This window comes from Pholis gunnellus (genome assembly GCF_910591455.1).
Source record: "Pholis gunnellus genome assembly, chromosome: 14".
Classification (NCBI taxonomy): Eukaryota; Metazoa; Chordata; class Actinopteri; order Perciformes; family Pholidae; genus Pholis; species Pholis gunnellus.
In genome coordinates, this window is record NC_136541.1 from 18110859 (window position 1) to 18129921 (window position 19063).

At 45.1% G+C, this 19063-nt stretch overlaps 3 protein-coding genes across 3 annotated transcripts; all 3 read right to left on the reverse strand.

The window, feature by feature from the left end:
* Nucleotides 1-1892: 1892 nt before the first annotated feature.
* LOC306705681 (uncharacterized protein) lies at nt 1893-4086 on the reverse strand (the record flags this gene model as incomplete). Its single annotated transcript, XM_079172498.1, has 3 exons — nt 1893-2452; nt 3549-3807; nt 4044-4086. The coding sequence occupies 3 exons, from the start codon at nt 4084-4086 to the stop codon at nt 2281-2283; spliced, it is 474 nt and encodes a 157-aa protein (XP_079028624.1). The 3' UTR covers nt 1893-2280.
* A 159-nt stretch (nt 4087-4245) lies between these two features.
* Nucleotides 4246-10347, reverse strand: mcm6 (minichromosome maintenance complex component 6). Its single transcript, XM_079172880.1, has 18 exons — nt 10180-10347; nt 9874-10020; nt 9484-9594; nt 9267-9354; nt 8491-8652; nt 8186-8351; nt 7910-8058; nt 7598-7748; nt 7336-7477; nt 7056-7197; nt 6847-6954; nt 6459-6614; nt 6106-6234; nt 5817-5981; nt 5460-5583; nt 5124-5312; nt 4866-5005; nt 4246-4753 (listed from the first exon to the last, which is right to left on the reverse strand). Exons 1-18 carry the CDS (start codon nt 10275-10277, stop codon nt 4646-4648), a joined length of 2475 nt encoding a protein of 824 aa, XP_079029006.1. The 5' UTR covers nt 10278-10347; the 3' UTR covers nt 4246-4645.
* A 5571-nt stretch (nt 10348-15918) lies between these two features.
* On the reverse strand, nt 15919-17600 carry LOC306705810 (C-X-C chemokine receptor type 4-like). The gene is made up of 4 exons (XM_079172667.1): nt 17574-17600; nt 17247-17455; nt 16871-17154; nt 15919-16754 (listed from the first exon to the last, which is right to left on the reverse strand). Exons 1-4 carry the CDS (start codon nt 17586-17588, stop codon nt 16159-16161), a joined length of 1104 nt encoding a protein of 367 aa, XP_079028793.1. The 5' UTR covers nt 17589-17600; the 3' UTR covers nt 15919-16158.
* Nucleotides 17601-19063: the final 1463 nt, after the last annotated feature.

Here is a 19063-nt window from a genome sequence, read left to right on the forward strand (position 1 = left end):
GACATAACGGAATGTTGTCTTGGATATCATTAATGACATCATCAGTGACATCACGGAATGTTGCCTTTGATATCATAAATGACAGTGGCTTCACAGAGCATATACCCATTTTTAGGGTATTGGTTTTTGACAACGCCACCCACACTCAGACCCACCATTCGCAGACAAAGAGGACCTCCACGCCCCTGGGTGGACTAGGCAAGTATGTCAGCATTAACGTGCAGCTCAGCATTAACGTGATTGGTCAGTGGGCTACATTTTTATCGTTTTGCTTGGTTCAGATTCAATTTTTTTTTACCTAGCTTTGTTTTTTTAACACTCAATGGCTGAAAGAGGAGGAGAAACGGACTTGGTAAGTGAACTGCTTTTGTTTTTTTACATCTGCAGTAGCGTTACTACTCTGTGAAGTTGTCAACATTAACGTGCAGCTCAGCATTAATGTGCAATGTAATTGGTCAGAGTGCCTAAGAGGAACTAACAGTGCCTAACAGAGCCTAAGAGTGCATAAGAGCAACTAACAGTGCCTAACAGTGCCCAGCAGTGCCCAAGAGGAACTATCAGTGCCAAGAAGTGTCTAAGAGGAACTAAGAGTGCTTAACAGTGTCTAAAAGTGCCCAAGAGGAACTAACAGTACCTAACAGTGCCCAAGGGGAACTAACATTGCCTAACAGTGCATACGAGTTCCTAAGAGGAACTAAGAGTGCCTAACAGTGCCTAACAGAGCCCAAGAGGAACTAACAGTACCTAACAGTGCCCAAGGGGAACTAACATTGCCTAACAGTGCATACGAGTTTCTAAGAGGAACTAAGAGTGCCTAACAGTGCCTAACAGAGCCCAAGAGGAACTAACAGTGCCTAACAGTGCCCAAGGGGATCTAACAGTGCCTAACAGTGCCTAAAATGCCTAAGAGGAACTAAGAGTGCCTAACAGTGCCTAATAGTGCCTGACAGTGCCTAACAGTGCCCGAGGAACTAACAGTGCCTAACAGTGCCCAAGAGGAACTAACAGTGCCTAACAGTGCCCAAGGGGATCTAACAGTGCCTAACAGTGCCTAAAATGCCTAAGAGGAACTAAGAGTGCCTAACAGTGCCTAATAGTGCCTGACAGTGCCTAACAGTGCCCGAGGAACTAACAGTACCTAACAGTGCATACGAGTGCCTAAGAAGAACTAAGATTGCCTAACAGTGCCTAACAGAGCCCAAGAGGAACTAACAGTGCCTAACAGTGCTCAAGAGGAACTAACAGTGCCTAACAGTGCCCAAGAGGAACTAACAGTGCCTAACCGTGCCTAAGACACACCAGTACCCGGAGTTCCCCGCCCATCACACAGCTAGTTGAAAATCTGCAAAGTTTTCCTTCCATTAAAACATTGAGCCACTGTTTTTGTCATATAACCAATGCGAATAACTCACCTGTCGTGTTGGATTGTCGTCCATCTTCAGTATTAGCCAGCAACGAAAATATGGAGCCAATACTTTTGATCATTTGAAAAAAAAATTGGAACCTGATAGTTGAAGTTGTGGTCTTGTACATTGAAAAATACAGCAATGTATTCAAAATAAAAATAACTGAATGAAAAGTTTTTTTGGGCTTTTTTCTGACTTAATATTTTATAGTTATATATTATAATACTGTATTATCATTCTTCGACATTTTTTGACATACTAAACTATGACTTGTTTTTACTTTATTGACATACTATACTATGGTGGTTCTATGATTTTTTTTGACATACTAAAATATTAGTTTTATGACTATACTATGACTCCTATTAATCACAAGTATAGACTCATGTTACATACAACACTTAACTCAAAACAACAAAGGCAGACGTATTGAATGTGCAGCACAGATGGTGGGTTGTTTGTAAATAAACATATCAATGATGAGGAATCTTTTTTTTGCCTTTTAATATCAAAAAACATTTATATCAGTTTCGATGTGGTTCGTATGCATTTGTACCAGTGATGATTATTGTTAATTTAATCACAAATTTATAAATATACATTTATTTCCGTTATCATATTTATAGAACATCAGCAACAAGGCTAATAAATATGTGATCGTTCTCCATGTTATGCTCAACTTTAACAGGATACTCCATCTTTGTTCATGAGCAAGAACATCTAAGATTCTTAGATTTACTGCATCTGCCTCAAGAAGAAATAGTCCTTAGAGGTTTTGGATGGTTTAAACCCATATAATTGACATCTCTTCTGTAATCAGTCTTTGGGCTTCAGTTCAGTGGAGTCACCGTCTCGGTGGCGACATTCATGTCCATCATTGGTCCAGTTTGACATCCTCTGTATCATGGCGGTAGCGACTCCCTGCGTATTCTCCCTCATTCGACTGATTCATCCTTTGTCGAACCTTCAGCTGCTTCAGTCGGTTCTTGTCCACCTCTCTCTTGGCCAGGATGAAGCCAATGATTCCTGTGGGGAGGCCGATCATCCTACAGGAGGGAGAGTGATTATTATACTTAGTGGGCCACACAAAGTATGGAAAGCTACAATTAGTGTTTATGTTTTCTCTTAATTTAAGTAATTATAAGTCACACAGTTTTCCCTCTATAGGAGTACACAATGTTACTTTGAACATTTACAGTTAATATATTATTAACTTACACCAAGCTAAAGCCGTCCAATACAACAGTCTGGTATTAAATCCTGCTCATGAAAGAGGAGCTAATCAAGTTTACGATCATTTTTGAGGTTGTGCCTTGTGCTGCTGTTGAATAAATATAATTAAACTGGGAGGTTACCCTAATGTTTGACCACTATCTTTATGAGAATGAGTGTAGACATTATAATTTAGATTATATTGTCTTCATGACGCTCAGATTTTAGTTTTACCTTGGTGTACACAATAAGCTAGAGCCTCTGTCAACTGCTGTATTTTTACATGACTTCTGGTGCAAGAACACAAACACACAAACAGCAGTCAGTAAATAATCTGAATGGTAAAACTGAATCATTTGGTAAATCTGACACACAGGCTGCCCGGGCTGTTGTTAATTAATGAGATACACTAGCAGCTCACTGCTTTAGGACCAGGAGTTACCTTAAGACTAAACAACACAAATGTTGTTTAATTAGAAATATAAAGCAATATATAATGAGTTACTCAGAAAATGAAACTTTTTCAATGCAACTACTCAAACTACAGCAATGCTGCCTTGGTAGCAGTACTCATAATGGTACTCAATATTTAAAATTGCAGCATCTGTATAAGGGTAAATGGTCTCATGTGTTTGGTACAAACCTTTATTACTAAACTGTTGTCTCATGTATAACAACAACTACAGTGTGGAGCCTTATGTGAAGCAGAACTTAACTAAGACTAAAAGGTAATTATGTGCTCAGCTACATTCAAGTACATTTAGATGTCAGTGAGACTGATAATGAAGTCCATTTCCTAATTTATTGCCCATTTTATGATGATTTATGGGAATTATTATTTTGCAAAACGTCTCTAATGTCTGATGATGTGAGTTGTCTTTAAAGAAGGGATCATTTTTGTGGCAGAGTATAGAGAGAGATGAGACTCACCAGGCGTAGCCAATCACAACCATGGGGTTCTTCGCCTTTTTCTGGGGGATGTATTCAGGACCCTCATCCTCCTCATCCTCGGCTCTCCTGTCCTCTGTGTCGGTGCCGGATGTGCTGTGTGTCTGGGTGCTCCTCTGTGGTTCTATCCTAGAGCTGCACAGGGCGGCAGCAGGGGAGACGTGTAGCTGCGAATGTTGACACACTGCCGGGGTTCGGCACCTCTGCGTAAGGAGCCACCGGCCCGGAACAAGGCGTACACCTAAGAGAAAAAAAGATATGACTTCTGTCACCTCTGCGGCGAGGTGAATGTGAGGGTTCAGTCTGGTTACATAGTGCATAAACAAGGAAAATACACCTGTTGTTAAAACAATCACTAAAATAACGCCACTTGAAGTTATTTACACGAATGACTCAGCCACGAGATAGCTTGCATGTTTAGCATCTTGAGGCTTAGTTGTTACAGGACGTGTACTGTTAATACATTTGTATTTTTACCTTTAAGTGCCGTCCTGACTGCTGTCACGTAGGACGCCGCCATGTTTGTTGAATAAGGCTTATGGAGCATGCGCAGTGGCATTTCAATTATCTCTGACTGCTGCCACCTAGTGGACGACATCGATGTGGCGCTTCTTTGAAACGCAGCAGGAAAACAGCGTCAAGTGGTTTTGTGTTCATGTCAACATTTTATTCATCAAACCTTTAACATTTCGATTCACTTCATGTCATCATTTTACAAAATGACAAAATATAACTTGAAACCATGGAGGTGCGTCAGCCTGAATGTATGCCTGGAATATACAGTTAAGTGTACACAATTCAGGGCAGTTCCTTTGACCGAGAGCCAAACAGACCGAAGTCAGTGAACAACTGGAGGAAGAGAGAGCAGCATATTTACAAAAGTCGGGTTGACAGAGTAACAGATTTTTTTTTTTTTTTATCTTAAAGAGCTCTAGAATCTTCTGTACAGTACAAAACAAGTCAAATAGCATCTCAAATGTTACCGTTATGTATGCATTACATATGAGCATTCAAAAACAACTTGAACATCAGCTTCACTGTTGAAGTTTAATATCAACAATCGTGGAAGCCCGAGGAGATTAATCCTCCAGCATGTAGTTGGGGTTGACGACCAGAACCTCTTCTTCTGTGCTCGCGGACTCCGAGCCCTTCAGCCCCGCCTGAGACAGCTCGATGAGGATGTGATCCTGGGGGGAGCAGACACACACACACACACACACACGTGGTCAAGTCATGCCGGCTAAAAATGACTGCTGGTTTTATAATCAGCGGTAGTATTTTTGGAGCGGGTGGACTCACATAGTGCACCAGCCTGTGGAGGACCTTCTCTATCAGACCCTTCTTGTTGACGAGCTCCTCCTCGGAGTCGATCTCCGACTCAATCTCCTTCAGGTACCAGTTGACCACTGCGCTTTTCTTCAGCTCCTCCTCTTCCTCAGCTGCAACGCAGACAGAGGGGGGAAATGTTAGGACTGATTAATAATAAAAAGAAAAGAACAGACAAAACAAAGTATGGGAAAATTATTTTCAGCAGGCACGAAGAGAGGCGTCTCGCACCTTCCTCGGCCCGGCGCAAATGCAGGACCAGCAGGTTGGAGATGCGTTTGTACTCGGGGAAGGACAGGCGAAGAGCCGGTTTGGGCTGGCCGACAGACTCCGCGTGGCCGTTGACGTGTCTGTTAATTCCAGTGGCGTCCCCGTTAACACCATCCACATGGCCGTTCACTCCGTTAGGGACGGCGCTTCCTGCAAAGGTAAAGTTTGCATTAGAATAAAACCCGGATCTCGTTTCAGTCAAGGTACAAACTACAGGTCGAGAACAGGTATGTCATGTCTCTGGATGCGCATTTATACGATCCAAGAGAGCGTGAGCGTGTGTGTGCACGCTCGTACCATCCTCCTGCTGCTCCTCTTCCTCCAGGTCGTCGTCCTGCTCCAGATTGATGTCGGGCGTCTCCACTCTGATGATGGATTTGTTCAGAAGACGGAAGGCTTCCTTCACATGTTTGGGCTGCACCTGAAGACACAAAGAGGAAACTCAACGGTCACCATACTGTAACATGTAATATGCGTGTGAGTAGTTACAATACGAAACATTCATTTGCCACAATATTATAGCCAGAGCTGCCGTTCTCAGGTTTTAAATGTATATTTGCGGCTTGCCTTCTGCAAAACTGCCACTTGTCCAGTATCAGTGTGTCGAACTGTTATTGTGTTACCATCTGTGAACCATTGCTGGTCGGTGCCCACCTCGTCACAGCAGTGCATGCGCGCCATGCCCTCCGAGAGGCGGATCATGCTCTCCAGCTGTCGCACCGTTATTCTCCAGGCGGACTTGGACACACCTCCGGAGCTGTCGCGCTGGCGGAGGCGCTTGTACTGCTCCACAATGAACTCTTCGGATTCGCTGGAGATCTACAGACGTACGCGTGGAATATGCACCGGTTAATACGGATCGCAGGCGCACACATTGTTAACCTGTGAACACACACACGCACACACAATCTGTGCAGGTGAACACACACACACACACACACACCTTAGGTTTGAACTGCCTTGCGAAGAGCAGGTATCTACGGATCTCGTCCAGCGAGTACAGTCTGTCCACAGACTCATCTCCGCGGCAGTGCAGGTCCACGATGCGTCTGGCGATGGCGTAGTCCGTCACCTGGGAAACACACGGACGAACGTGCAGCATTAGATCAGCTCAAGTCAGATAAAACGCTCATAATGCCGGCATCAGAGCAGAGGATGCCAGAACTAAAAGGATCTAAAAGAAGAATACAACAAGTGAGGGGTAAACATAACACAGACACATTAAAAAAAAAAAAAAAAGTTGAAATGAAAATGCGCAGGAACAAAATGCACGGCCTACGCTGAATACACGCGTACCTCATTACAGTCGTCCACCAAGATGAAGAAGAGGTCGAAGCGGCTCATGATGGGGGCGCTCAGATTGACGTTCTGCTTCAGGCTCTTGCCGCGGTCGTAGCGCCCTCCGACGGGGTTGGCGGCAGCCAGGATGGAGGTGCGAGCATTCAGCGTGGCCTGGAGGAGACGGAGGCAAAGTCTGGTTACTCTTACTGCGCACGACTGAACGGCTTCCTTTTGAGTTCGGCTGATTGAAGTTGGAAACGGTTTAGTTCGTAGTCAAGCTAACTCGTTGGTTTTTAATTTTCCTCTTGACCAAAAAACAGTGTAAAAGTCCGGCAGACCAAAACTTAACGATCTTTAGGAGACACAACCGTGAAGGTATTATTTAAATATTCGACTGAATTACCTTGACTCCAGCCTTGGTGATGCTGATGGTCTGCTGTTCCATGGCTTCATGGATAGCCACCTGGTCCTTGATGTCCATCTTGTCGAACTCATCAATGCAGCACACGCCCTGGAGGAAAAAGAAACAAAAAAAAAAACACCGCCATTAACGCCACCGAACACACACTTCACAGTCTTTCTCCGTCCGCCCTGCGACGCTGAAACACTCACGTTGTCGGCCAGCATCAGAGCTCCGGCCTCGATGACGAACTCGTTGGACTCCTCGTCTCTGACCACAGCTGCCGTCAGACCCGCGGCGGTGCTGGCCTTGCCGCTAGTGTATACCGCTCTGGGACTGAACTCCTCCACGTGTCTGCACACACACACATATTTAAATTACCATTCGGACTGACGGATCTGTGCACAGACTCAAAACGGTCAGTTCTACATTTGACGGATCACAATGTCCCCGGTAGTTACTGGTATTTTGGCGTAATGTTGCGTCACATACTTGAGGAACTGGCTCTTGGCGGTACTGGGGTCTCCGACGATGCAGACGTTGACGTCTCCTCTCAGCGAGATTCCCTCCATGGTCGTTTTGGGAACGCCTCCAAACAGCATCAGCAGGACGCCGCGCTTCACCTCGTCGCTGCCTGAAAAGCACGGCACCCCCCCCCCAACCCGCATTTAACCACAGATCCACAGCTGTAATACCGTTCAACAAGGCTTTCCTGTGTACGGAAAAACATTCCAACAGCGGGTGGAGCACTGACCGTGGATGGTGGGGAAGAGGCTGGTGCACAGGTTATGGTACAAATTCTTGTCTTGGCTCATCTCAAACACTTTCTCCCACTCCTTCTCGGTCATCTGGCTCTTGATGCTTTCCGCCGTCTGCTCCTCGTCCCGCAGCTCCTTCCCGCCAAACTGCAACAAGAGAAAACACACTTTTGAACAGCGGCCATGTTTTGGTTGCTTGTCTGAAAGGAGGACAAAGCTGTAGTTGCGATTGCTCTGGAAATGCATTGGTTGTTATCTTGTGTGTGTGTGTGTGTGTGTGTGTGTGTGTGTGTGTGTGTGTGTCTTACTCGGGGGTTGGTCGGGGCCACGTTGCAGGCCAGGAAGGCCAGTCTGTAGGAAAGCTCTCTGACTCCCAGAGCCTTCAGTCCTCTCATACCCTCAGCCTCAAAGCCCTGGGGACCTCCAGCTACGCGGGTGCTGGTCTCCGCTCGCACACCTGGAGACAGGACGCAGTCGTTAGGTGTCAAATACATTTAAAAAAAAAAAAAAAAGGACTTTGTAGCTTTCAGACTATGTCACTATCTGTGACTTGAAGGCTGAAAAGTGTGTGTTCAAAATCATACCGGGAGTGCTGAGCTGAGAGACGTCCGGCACGACAATGAGGGTCCCGGTGAAGTCACAGCGGTCTCCGGCCTGAGCCATCTCCACGGCCTCGGCCCTCAGGACGATCTCCAGGGAACGCGGGATCGAACCGCGAGGCAGCTCCGCCTGCGTCTCCTGGATGCGCACCTAAAAAAAAAAAAAACACACCGAGTTAAGACTCAATCAGAAACCTCTTGTTGTCATCAACACACACACACACACACACACACACACACACACACATACACCCATTAGTACGGATACACACACACACACACACACCTACCTTCTGGAAGTCAATGAACTTGGATTTGTGCGTGTCGAGGTGGAAGCGGGAGCGGTTGTTGCAGACGGGGTTTCTGCAGATGGTTGGTGGAGAGTATTTGAACTGCTGGGGGACATCTTTGATCATCGCCTGGCAGTCCATGCACAGGAAGGTTCCACTCACCTGCAGAATCACAATAAAAGACAATGCAGTAAGGTAGGAGCTCAACATTGCTATATTTCGCATCACAGCTACGATTTGTTTTGGGGTTTTTTTTGTTTCTTTTTCATTGTGTAGAAAAGTGAGTACAAAACAAGTGCAGACAAGTACATTAACACAAATATGAGCCAAGAAATTACACACAGTAATTAAGACGGGGACGAAAACAAAGGGGACATAAGGACACTGAGGAAAATAACAAGTATACAAATGAGAGGCAGAGGTCCAGCTAAATGTATATAAGTGGATGTGTGTGCTTGTGTCCATATATATGTGTGATCCATTTGATGCGAGGTTAGGTAACAACATGGGATGTATTTCAACTCTACACATAAATACACAAATACAGTACATGTGCACAAATATCCCTATATATTGTGTGTATATATACACACATACAGAAAAAAAAACCATGATTTGTTTTCCAAGTATGGAGCACTTCTGGGTGCTTCCACACACACACACACACACACACACACACACACACACACACACACACACACACACACACACACACACACACACACACACACACAACTAATGATCTCATTGCCTGTGTTGACTGCAGGACATCTTACCAGCTCTGGATGTACTGGGTGTGTCCTCACCACCTGACCGCTGATCCTCACCAGGGTGCCAATGCGCATGGATGACAGCTCACGGATCCTAAAGCGCACACAGGATAGGTGTTGACGTATTGCTCTAGCGTTGCTAATTCAACACAATCTATTTCTGCGGAGGCAACAAAGCAACCAGAAATGGACAGTAAAAACCCGAGGTGGCTTTGTGTCTTACTTGTGTCTGGTGGGCAGCTCCTCGATGGCTATGTAGAACTCTTTGTTGATTGGAACATTCCCATGATCCCGAGCAAAGTTGCGCACTGCCCGACAGAGGAAGGGGTAAACTCTGAAAAAAACAGAAGCCTCCATGTTAATCCACACAGCCGCCTCTCCGTGGCTGCAAATGCACCAGTTAGTCGTTACATCCACCGGTATCTCGTGTGTGTGAGTTTACAGACGAGAACACAGCATCGTGATCAAACGGAGGCTGCGGGGCAACAGTAGTGTTTGTGGGCTGGGGTCGGTGTGTGTGTGTGTGTGTGTGTGTGTGTGTGTGTGTGTGTGTGTGTGTGTGTGTGTGTGTGTGTGTGGGGGGGGGGGGGGGGGGGGGGGGGGGGGGGCTCACCTGTAGTACTCCTCCTGGATGGTGGTAGCCAGCTCCTGGTTGAAGCCCTCCAGGTCTCTGAAGCTCACCAGCAGGGTGTTCCTCTCGGGCCGGATCAGCTCCTCGGCCTCCCGGACATACTTCACCTCCCCGTCCCCGGTCTGGAACCTGCACACGGATACAGGCAGCGGGATTATAATTAAATATAATGATAAACAGCCGATCAACACATCAATAACTCCTCCAGAGTTACGGATAAAGAATATATTAAAATGATGCATTCGCGGCCGACAACAATACGGTGAAGCCTGCCGCTGACTGACTTACTCCTCTAAGAAAGCCTGGAATAACTTCTGGCATTTTTCCGCCAACTCGTCTTTCACCATCTCCCCGGCATGCTCCGCGGTGGCTGTGGCTACATCCATGTTGAAACACCGTCAAACTGGAGTACAAAGATTCAGAAACACAGAGCCGTACTGCTCCACTCCGGACAGACACACACACAAACAGCACGCTGCGGGACCGACAACAGAGCTGCAGTTTCGCGCGAAAAGAGAGACACGTGATCTTTGGCGCGCCACTTTGGACCAATCGACGAAGCTTTGCAAACGCTGTCTGTCTGGTAGCCAATCAGGAGTGCAGATGTTAACCGACACCGCGTCATTACGCCGGTACACGCGACACGCTTCCGTCTTCAAGCCAATAAAGTTCAAGAGAAAACAAATGTGCAAGAGGTCCGTTTAGGATTTTACCGTTAATCGAAAATACAGAAATACCATGTTTTTTCCAAAATATTATATATTTAATATGTCAAAATGAAAGTCAAGGCAATAGAATGAGCGCGTGCAAAGAACAGTGTTAGTCTATGATGCAAACACATACCAGGGTAACGTTAGAAGAAAAATAAATAAATAAAAATAAATAAACGGCGGCTGATGGGAGTGTGTTAGCAACGGTAGTTGACTACATGCAGTTTAATATTGTCATTTATCCATGTGCACAGCAAGAGTTAGTTGTCGATTAATCGGTGCATTGTGTGATCGAATACAGTTCGTAACATTTGTTGTGTTCACAGAGTTGTTGCTGTTGGCACTAATATTTCATATTCCATGTATTGTGCTGTTGCTTTAGTGAACGCAGAGCACAGACTGTATAAACTAAAGAGACGCAGAATAAAAGTGTTTTATACCATTTATACCATTAGATGGCAGTATAGGTGTATTTAAACCATGTATTTAGTTATATTTACCTGTGTCTGTTTTAATTATCTAGGTTATTGATACAGATGTATTTAATGCTGATTATTGTATCTGATATTCATGGTTAATTTGCAACCTAGTTGTATACATCATATATACACCATGATTTTGTTCATTTAAGTTCCACTTCAAAGCCAGATTTTAGGTCAGCTTCTCGAATGCCCACAGAATTAGAGCAATTTTATTTCAAAGAGAAAACCATTGTTATTGATTCAATTGATATTATAGGGAAGCATTTGACACGACTTAAACTGAAATTGCAATGTGACGCTGCAGGGACACTTATGTTGTGAAGTATTGGAGGGTGACAGGTTGGTGGATGAATTTACACTGAAGATACCTCAGTATAAGTGAAATTCAAATGCAAGAGGAAGACATGAAAGATGTACCAATTACAGCATTACATTATTTTGTTCTCATTTCCGTAAATAGCACTTACCAGTAAATATATGAAAGAGACGTTAGGGCTAGTTGGAGCTTTATTAGTTCCATATTTTACTGGCTTCCCCCTTGCCGTCCAAGGACTTCACAACATCCAGTTTAAAGGTCAGCCATACAAATCGAGCAATAAAGCTATAAGTAATTTCCTGTGCTGAAAATGCATTTATCTTTGTTTTGACTTTGTTTAGTGAGGTTTAATGCTAAATGACCACAGCTTCGGCAGGTTTTGGTTGATTGTGAAGTCAGCAATTTTACTGTTTAAGAAGACAGAGGATAATATCAAACCCACTCCTTATTTACCGGAATACACAGCAGTGCACAGCTACAGTGGATCAATACTAATATGCATATAGTAGCTCCAACCGCTACGCACTTGTGAAAAGCATTCAAACGTTATTGTTTTATATCCTGTCAATTCTTTGGCATAATGAAAAAAAACACATAAAAGAGTATAAAGATGTAGAGTATCATCATACTCCTGGTCAGACACTGTTCTTGCATATTGACCTCAAAAGTCTGCTGCTCGTCCTCACCCTGTTCTCCTCATCAAATACCTCAGTGACAGGTTCCTGTGCAGCCACAGACTGGGCCCTCATCACACTGTGCATTGAGTCTGATTTAAGGAAGCAGAGTGGTGGTCAACAGTGAGGAGCATATAGAAATAAAATATACGTTTTCTAGGTTTGGAGTACACATTTTTAACAGCCCAGCCTGAACTAAAGGCTCAGGTAAACAATTATTCGTCCACCACTGGCAGCGTTTGTGGGCGTGAAGCCAGTGAGGGAGGCGCATGTTGCAGATAGCCGCTCTTACTGGCTGGTCTTTCTTTAATAGATGCTTGTCGGATCAGTGGATCTGATTCTGATCAGTGGAGAACAGTAGCTGCTGCTGCCTCGGGTTCATGTCAGTTACAATGAACACAGACAAAATATAATATATCGACCTTGGGAACAGAAAGTATTATGACTTCTCTCTTCCTGCAGCACAGTCAGTTTATCTGCTGTCAGTTTGCTCAGTAAGCACTGTTTGGAAACAATGTATATCGTGTAACTTTTGACTTGATTGAATTCACTTGATTTTTAATATTTTTAATCGATACTTCCTAAAAGGAGTTATAATTGTTGACAAGCACATAGTTAAACACTTACAAATATTAGTGCATTATTTATTAAGGGGTTTAGCAGTCATCTAAACGCACACAACAAGTCTGCAGTCAGTCTGCAGGGTTCAGTCCAAACCCATTAATGTCTATTTCTGCTCCCGCATCATTCTCACGCCTCCACCTGCTGGGGTCCATGCAAACACTCCCGGCAGGCTATTGGTTTCACCTGTCACATTGTATTAATCCACCAGGAACAAAGCAGGAAGTTATCGCAGGCCATTTGGATGCAACCCAGTCGTTCTCTCCCTCTTTATTTCTCCTTTTGTCTTGACCTCTGGTTTTCCCACGATTGTTCAACAGCAGGAAACTCAGCTTGTCTGAATATGAGGGAACCTGACCATCTGTACGCACACACACACACACACACACACACACACACACACACACACACACACACACTAAACCCCTAACACTCACAGATGCACCACAAGTCCATCAGTGCCATCAAGGTTGGGGAGGAGGATGTTTTTTAATAATATTTGCATCTGAAATGTAATAAAGTGGATCTATATAAGCAGTATATAAAGTACCTCAAAATGTTATTTGAGGTCAAACGTATTGCTGACAAGTGTAGTGTAAACTGAGTACCAGTACTGCTGCTACTAGTAATACACACATACAGACACACACACACACATGTATCCGGTAAGTATAGATCAAAACCGGTAGTCTTCATTTGCATTGTGGTGAAATCATGCAGCAGTCACCAAACAGGCGCACGCACAGACATGAAAACTTTGATGGTGTCAGATTTGAGGCAACAGCAGGTGATAAACAAGACGATGGGAACAAACAGTTTCAAGAGCAGCAGGATATGAGAGCGAAGAGGGCAGAGATGGTTTAAAAACAGTCGTTTCCTGGTGTAGTTGTATTCACATGGTGACACATTTGCATTGTTTTGGTGGTGTACCGCCGGACGCTGGACTTGAAACGAAACATTGATTGAGGTGCAGGCATCAAGTTCATGGGTGCTCATGTCCATACTGGGAGACGAGAGCAAGGCTTGTGACCCTTTTTCATACACAGACTCCCTACAATCATGCAGCAGGGTAGTTATGCTAATACAGAAAAAAAGCTATTTCATAATATTCCTGATTGGCAAAGTGCGTAAGTGAAGCTATGCATGTGTTTGACTTGCTGTGAGAACCAGACTGAAGGCAAAAGCTCCCTAAAACGAGCATGAAGTGAATAGTGGTACAGGCCTGGCTCAGCATCACCAGCGAGGAGACACGTGTAGCAAACCCTTTGTAGAACTCATGAGCAGTCTTTGGTTCACTGCACAAGCATGCTACTGGGCTAATGTAAAATGAGCCGTCACATTTCTGTGAAAGTTGCAACTTGCTAACATCCAGATTTTTTTTCCCCGAAACATCATATTTAATAAGACAGCTGCATAAAGCCACAGAACTGGCTCTGCAGGACGATGTGTGGTTAGCACCTCTCTGAATGCAGGGCTGATATGGAATCCACACGCTAATAGGGAGAGGCTAAAGGTGTGCTAGCAGCTCTGTCAGGCTGTTTTGAGGCCCGGTCCTATTGTTTTCAATTAGTAAGGACGTGTACATATATAACAGAGAGTCAAAACTTCAAAAGAAAAAAAGATGAAATCTATTGGGTCATATTATATTTGTCTTCTTCATAAGAGCTAACGACATCCTGACTTTGAACACTTTACAGATGCATGCGTATCACGCACATCACCATGGTCAGTCATGAAGTCTGATTTATTCTATAGCAGCTCTCTGTGTTGGTGAGTGCAGAGCTGCTCGGGTGTTTGATTGTTTTAGCTGCTTGTTTTTCCTCAAATGAGCTGCAGGAAGTCTTTCCTGTTTTTCTATTCCACTATGAATAGAAGAGAATTGTGTTTGTAAGTGTGTGTGTGTGTGTGTGTGTGTGTGTGTGTGTGGGTGTGTGGGTGTGTGTGTGGGTGTGTGTGTGGGTGTGGGTGTGTGAATTAGAGCGACACAAGGCAATCAATATGGGGTAAGGTAAGGTTCTTACTACATTGACTGTGATGGGAAATGATTCCAAACACATCTCGTATGTATGTATAAAGCCACATAGGATGCAGGATAGGATGCAAGGATGCACATGATAGGACACAGTGATGCTACAGAGTCAGCCCTTCATTGTGGTGCTGAATTACTGTATTCTTCCTTTTCGCCTCTCTCACAACTCTCCTCTTCATCCTCCTCCTCTCTGCTCCAGGAAACAGGACACAGTAAACTTCCAGCTTCTGTTTCTTTCGCTTCCAAGTGGAAGTATGTGGGAAGCACTGTTTGTGTGTGTGTGTGTGTGTGTGTGTGTGTGTGTGTGTGTGTGTGTGTGCATTTAAGTTCTGGAAAAATGGACCTCCTGACCCCTGCATGCTCCCTTCTTTCTCACGTTGAAGAAGCAAACTGTTTATATCATCAACCCCAAAACAGTGACACAAGCACATCCACACACGGCCTCACACACACACACACACACACACACACACACACACACACACACACACACACACACACACACACACACACACACACACACACACACACACACACACACACACACACACACACACACACACGTGACTCAAGATACACCTGGATATCATATTTTTTTAAAAGCACAGTTTCATTTTTCGAAAGAACTTCACTGTGTCCATGCTCCGGATCAGTGGATTCAGATGGCAGGCGGCTGAGTGATCATGAATCAATACAAAGGGAGACAAGCTGATGATAATAAAGATTAGAACACGCAGCAGTCTGCCAACTAATTTCAACACTTTTTTCAAAGAATCTTTATCTGTAAGCCACTATCTCTGGCCCCAAGCAGACCGAACACAAAGAAAATTGATTTCTAGCTTTGGACACTGTTGGCAGCTGTCGGCTGGCATTTAACCCACGTATGAGACCAAATAGATTTAATCCAGACTCGCTCTTCCTATTCCATCTTTCCTGTCCCTTCTCAATGTGTTTTCTGTGATAAAGCTCAGATGCCTTCGTCTACCATCTCATTAGCTTGCTTGTTAGTCTCTAAACTGTTTGTGTACTTTGGGCTTTAATGATATCAATCTCACCCACTCAGGAGCAGACTTAGTGAGGGCAGGGCTCGCTGTGGTTGACTGGTTGAAGTTCAAGCCAGGAATTCACAGTTTCACTCAGGAAGCAAGAAACATATTTGACAAGAGGAGACATTTTCACGAATGTGGGTATTTTTTGCATATTTTATTCCAAACATCTTCAACAGTACACAACAAGCACAGCAGCACTAAAAAAAACAACAACAATCTAATAACAGTATTTACAAGAGAAGCCCCACAGTGAGGGAGAAGACAAGTCGTGGGCCAGCAGACTGCTCCTTCCTTTCTCAGACACTTTCTGAAATCGTCCTTTTAAACGCACACACACACATATACACACAGTAAACACACATGTATATACACGATATAAGCAAACACTAGCTGGAATGTAAACTGGAGGACTCTGACTCCGTGGTCGTGGAGGCCCCTGGGCGTCTTCGCGGCAAAATCTTCAGACTGGAGGCTCGGCTCAGAGTGAGGGCTCTGCGGGCCGAACTTTTGAACCCGGCCCCCAGGAAGGCGTACAGCAGCGGGTTCAGGCAGCAGTGTGCAAATGCCATGGGCTCAGCCACCGCCAGCCACACGCCCAGGACGGCCTCCAGCCTGCAGCCGCGGGGCAGGACCTCCAGGCGCAGCAGGGTGTCCACAGAGATGCCCACTCCGTAGGGCAGCCAGCACACGAAGAAGCAGAGAACCAACGCGATGGTAGTCCTGACCGCTCGCCGCTTCTGCCTCTGGCCCCCGAGCGGGCCTCGGGTCAGCCTGGTGACAATGACGCAGTAGCACACCAGGAGGACCAGGCCTGGGATCACCAGACCCACCAGGACCAGCTGGAAGTTGAAGACTGCGACCCAGAGAGGAGCGTTGTCAGCTGGGTAGAATCGCTGGCACAGAGTGGCCCCTTCGCCTCCCTCCTGAGTCCGGGCAAATATCAAGTCAGGCACTGCCAGGAGGCCAGCAGGCAACCAGGCACCTGCAGGGAGAGAGGAAGACAAAAAGAAGTAAGGGACTGTGGGAGTAAGAAAGACGAAGGGAAGAGTTTCAAAAGGCAAAAAGAAAGCATCAACTGAGCAGTCTTTCAACACTCACCCACATAAACCAGTCTGTGTGCCAGCAGCTGCCTCAGCCCACCGGTGTTGGTGTCCGTGGCTCGGACCACTGCCAGGTAGCGGTCCAGGCTGATGAACGCCAGGATGAGCACGCTGCCGTACAAGTTGACCGTGTAGATGACGTGCACGCCGACGCAGGCGGCCGCTCCGAAGCGCCAGTCGGACAGGGCTGAGTCCACGGCCCAGAAGGGCAGCGCCAGGACAAAGAGGAGGTCAGCAGCCGAGAGGTGGAGTCGATACCGGTCCGTGAGGCTGCACTTTGACCTGTGGGCGAACACAGGGGAGGAAACCACTAAGCCCACTTTTCAACGGTTTCTTGTCAAGAGGTTCACCGGATCAACCACCGACCCGCTCACCTGCGTTGGCAGCCCAGCACTATGACGACTAGGCCGTTTCCCGTGATGCCCAGGGTGAAGATGAGGGCGTAGACCACAGGCAGGAAGACCTGGTGAAGGTTAGCAGTCATCCCGTGCGCCACGTCACAGGGCTCCTCCAGATCCCCGGCCAGGTCACCGGAACCAGAACCCGAGCCTGTGTCATTGAAGTCGTATTCGAAGACGATATGCTGGAGAGATGATGAGGATGATGATTAAGGGCAGGAAGAAGAGGAAAAAAGCAACAAGTGATCCCAAACACAGACATAAAAGCTCCCACATTTGACTAAACATCGTTGATAACCTTACCTCATAGTAAGACATGACGGAGGCAGCCCCTCTCCTTTCTGAACAGAGTGAAGTTTCTGTCTACAGCGGATTTATAGCTGCGCTCACGCTCCTCCCCTAAACACTCCAACACATCTGTGTTCCTGCTGAAACGTTTTTCCTGTTTTCGAGGTGTCAGGTGCTGATAGTGGTTCTATCACAGGATACCATGTTGTGTGTGTGTGCACTGCTTGAATTGTTTTGGCCCCCGAGACCTCTGGTTCGTGATGATCAGCATCTATTGGCAGTAGGGGAATCAGACAATGTGTGTATGTATGTGTGTGTGTGTGTGTGTGTGTCTCTCAACCCTCCATGCTCTGTTTAAATCGGGACAAGCAGCAGGAGTTTCAGCTCTCACCAGAGTGTGGGAATACTTTGCGTCACTGTCTTATGTGATGCATGCAGGCGTGTATGCATCAACATGTATGAGAGGGAGACAAGGAGAAGGATTGTGGCATTCTGCAAGTGAATGTGAGATGATTATCAGCTGTGTTCTGGAAAGGCTTGTAAGACTTCCTCTGATCTTTCACTCTCAATGAACCACGAGTGTTGTTTGTGCTACTAGCACGTCACCTTTCTGAGAGCAAAACAACAACGTTTCAACACTGATGTGTCTCCTAACTCATCTATTTAAATCTGCTTTTAACCTGTAAAGTCAGTTATGTATGTTTCCTTTTTTTTCGTGTTATTCCTTACTGTTATGTCATCTATTTTGTTATTATAAATGCTTTTATTGTTTGTTTTTGCCATGTAAAGTGCCTTTTAAAGCGCTGTATGAACCTGGACTTTTACAGTCGACTGTAATAATTCATACATTTAAAAAAGCTATTTTAAAAGAATGATTCAAAATGCCATATAAAACTCAAATAAAAAAAAATAGAATGACAATATTTCTATTTCCTCATTCCGTCTTTAAATTAATTAACACATTTTTTATGAAATAGCAAAAACTATTTTTTTTAAATTGAATACACTATGCTGTCAAATTTAAGCTCACATTTCATGTCCTCCCTGCTTCAGCATTTACAGTTTCTCAATTTAAAGATGTAAACACAGCACAGAGCAACAGCTGGAGTTCTGATTGGCCAGCGGCTTCCTGTTTGCAGGAGTCTTGATGACTTCCAGGAGGCGGCACACTGCTCGCACACCTTTGAAGTCAACCCATGGTGCAACGGAAACTGTAAAAGTTTTAACCAAGAAACAAATGAATTGTGAGATGGAATATATTATATTTGAAATGATGCAGTTCCATTTTGAAACTCAATTCATCAATTCATTTTACTGGCATTTCATGACGATTAATGTATTAATTGAGCCGGTCAGCAGACACATTTCCTGGCTTGGCATTGGAAGTTCTGACTTTAAATCCCCATCCTCTCCCCATACATTAATCCCATAAATAAACAGCAACCCTCCCCCCAAAAAAGGACTGTTAACACCTCCAGACCCAGCTCTCAGTCCCTTATCTCTTG

What these genes read in the sequence shown, in the direction of transcription:
- LOC306705810 (XM_079172667.1), bottom strand. An exon ending in GTGCTGGGCTGCCAACGCAG is followed by an intron (nt 17,155 to 17,246) that starts GTGAGCGGGTCG and finishes GTTCGCCCACAG; the next exon opens with GTCAAAGTGCAGCCTCACGG. An exon ending in ACACAGACTGGTTTATGTGG is followed by an intron (nt 16,755 to 16,870) that starts GTGAGTGTTGAA and finishes CTCTCCCTGCAG; the next exon opens with GTGCCTGGTTGCCTGCTGGC.
- mcm6 (XM_079172880.1), bottom strand. Translation starts at nt 10,277, where the DNA reads ATGGATGTAGCCACAGCCACCGCGGAGCATGCCGGGGAGATGGTGAAA. An exon ending in ATCCAGGAGGAGTACTACAG is followed by an intron (nt 9,595 to 9,873) that starts GTGAGCCCCCCC and finishes TGTTTTTTTCAG; the next exon opens with AGTTTACCCCTTCCTCTGTC. An exon ending in AGTTCATTGACTTCCAGAAG is followed by an intron (nt 8,352 to 8,490) that starts GTAGGTGTGTGT and finishes TTTTTTTTTTAG; the next exon opens with GTGCGCATCCAGGAGACGCA.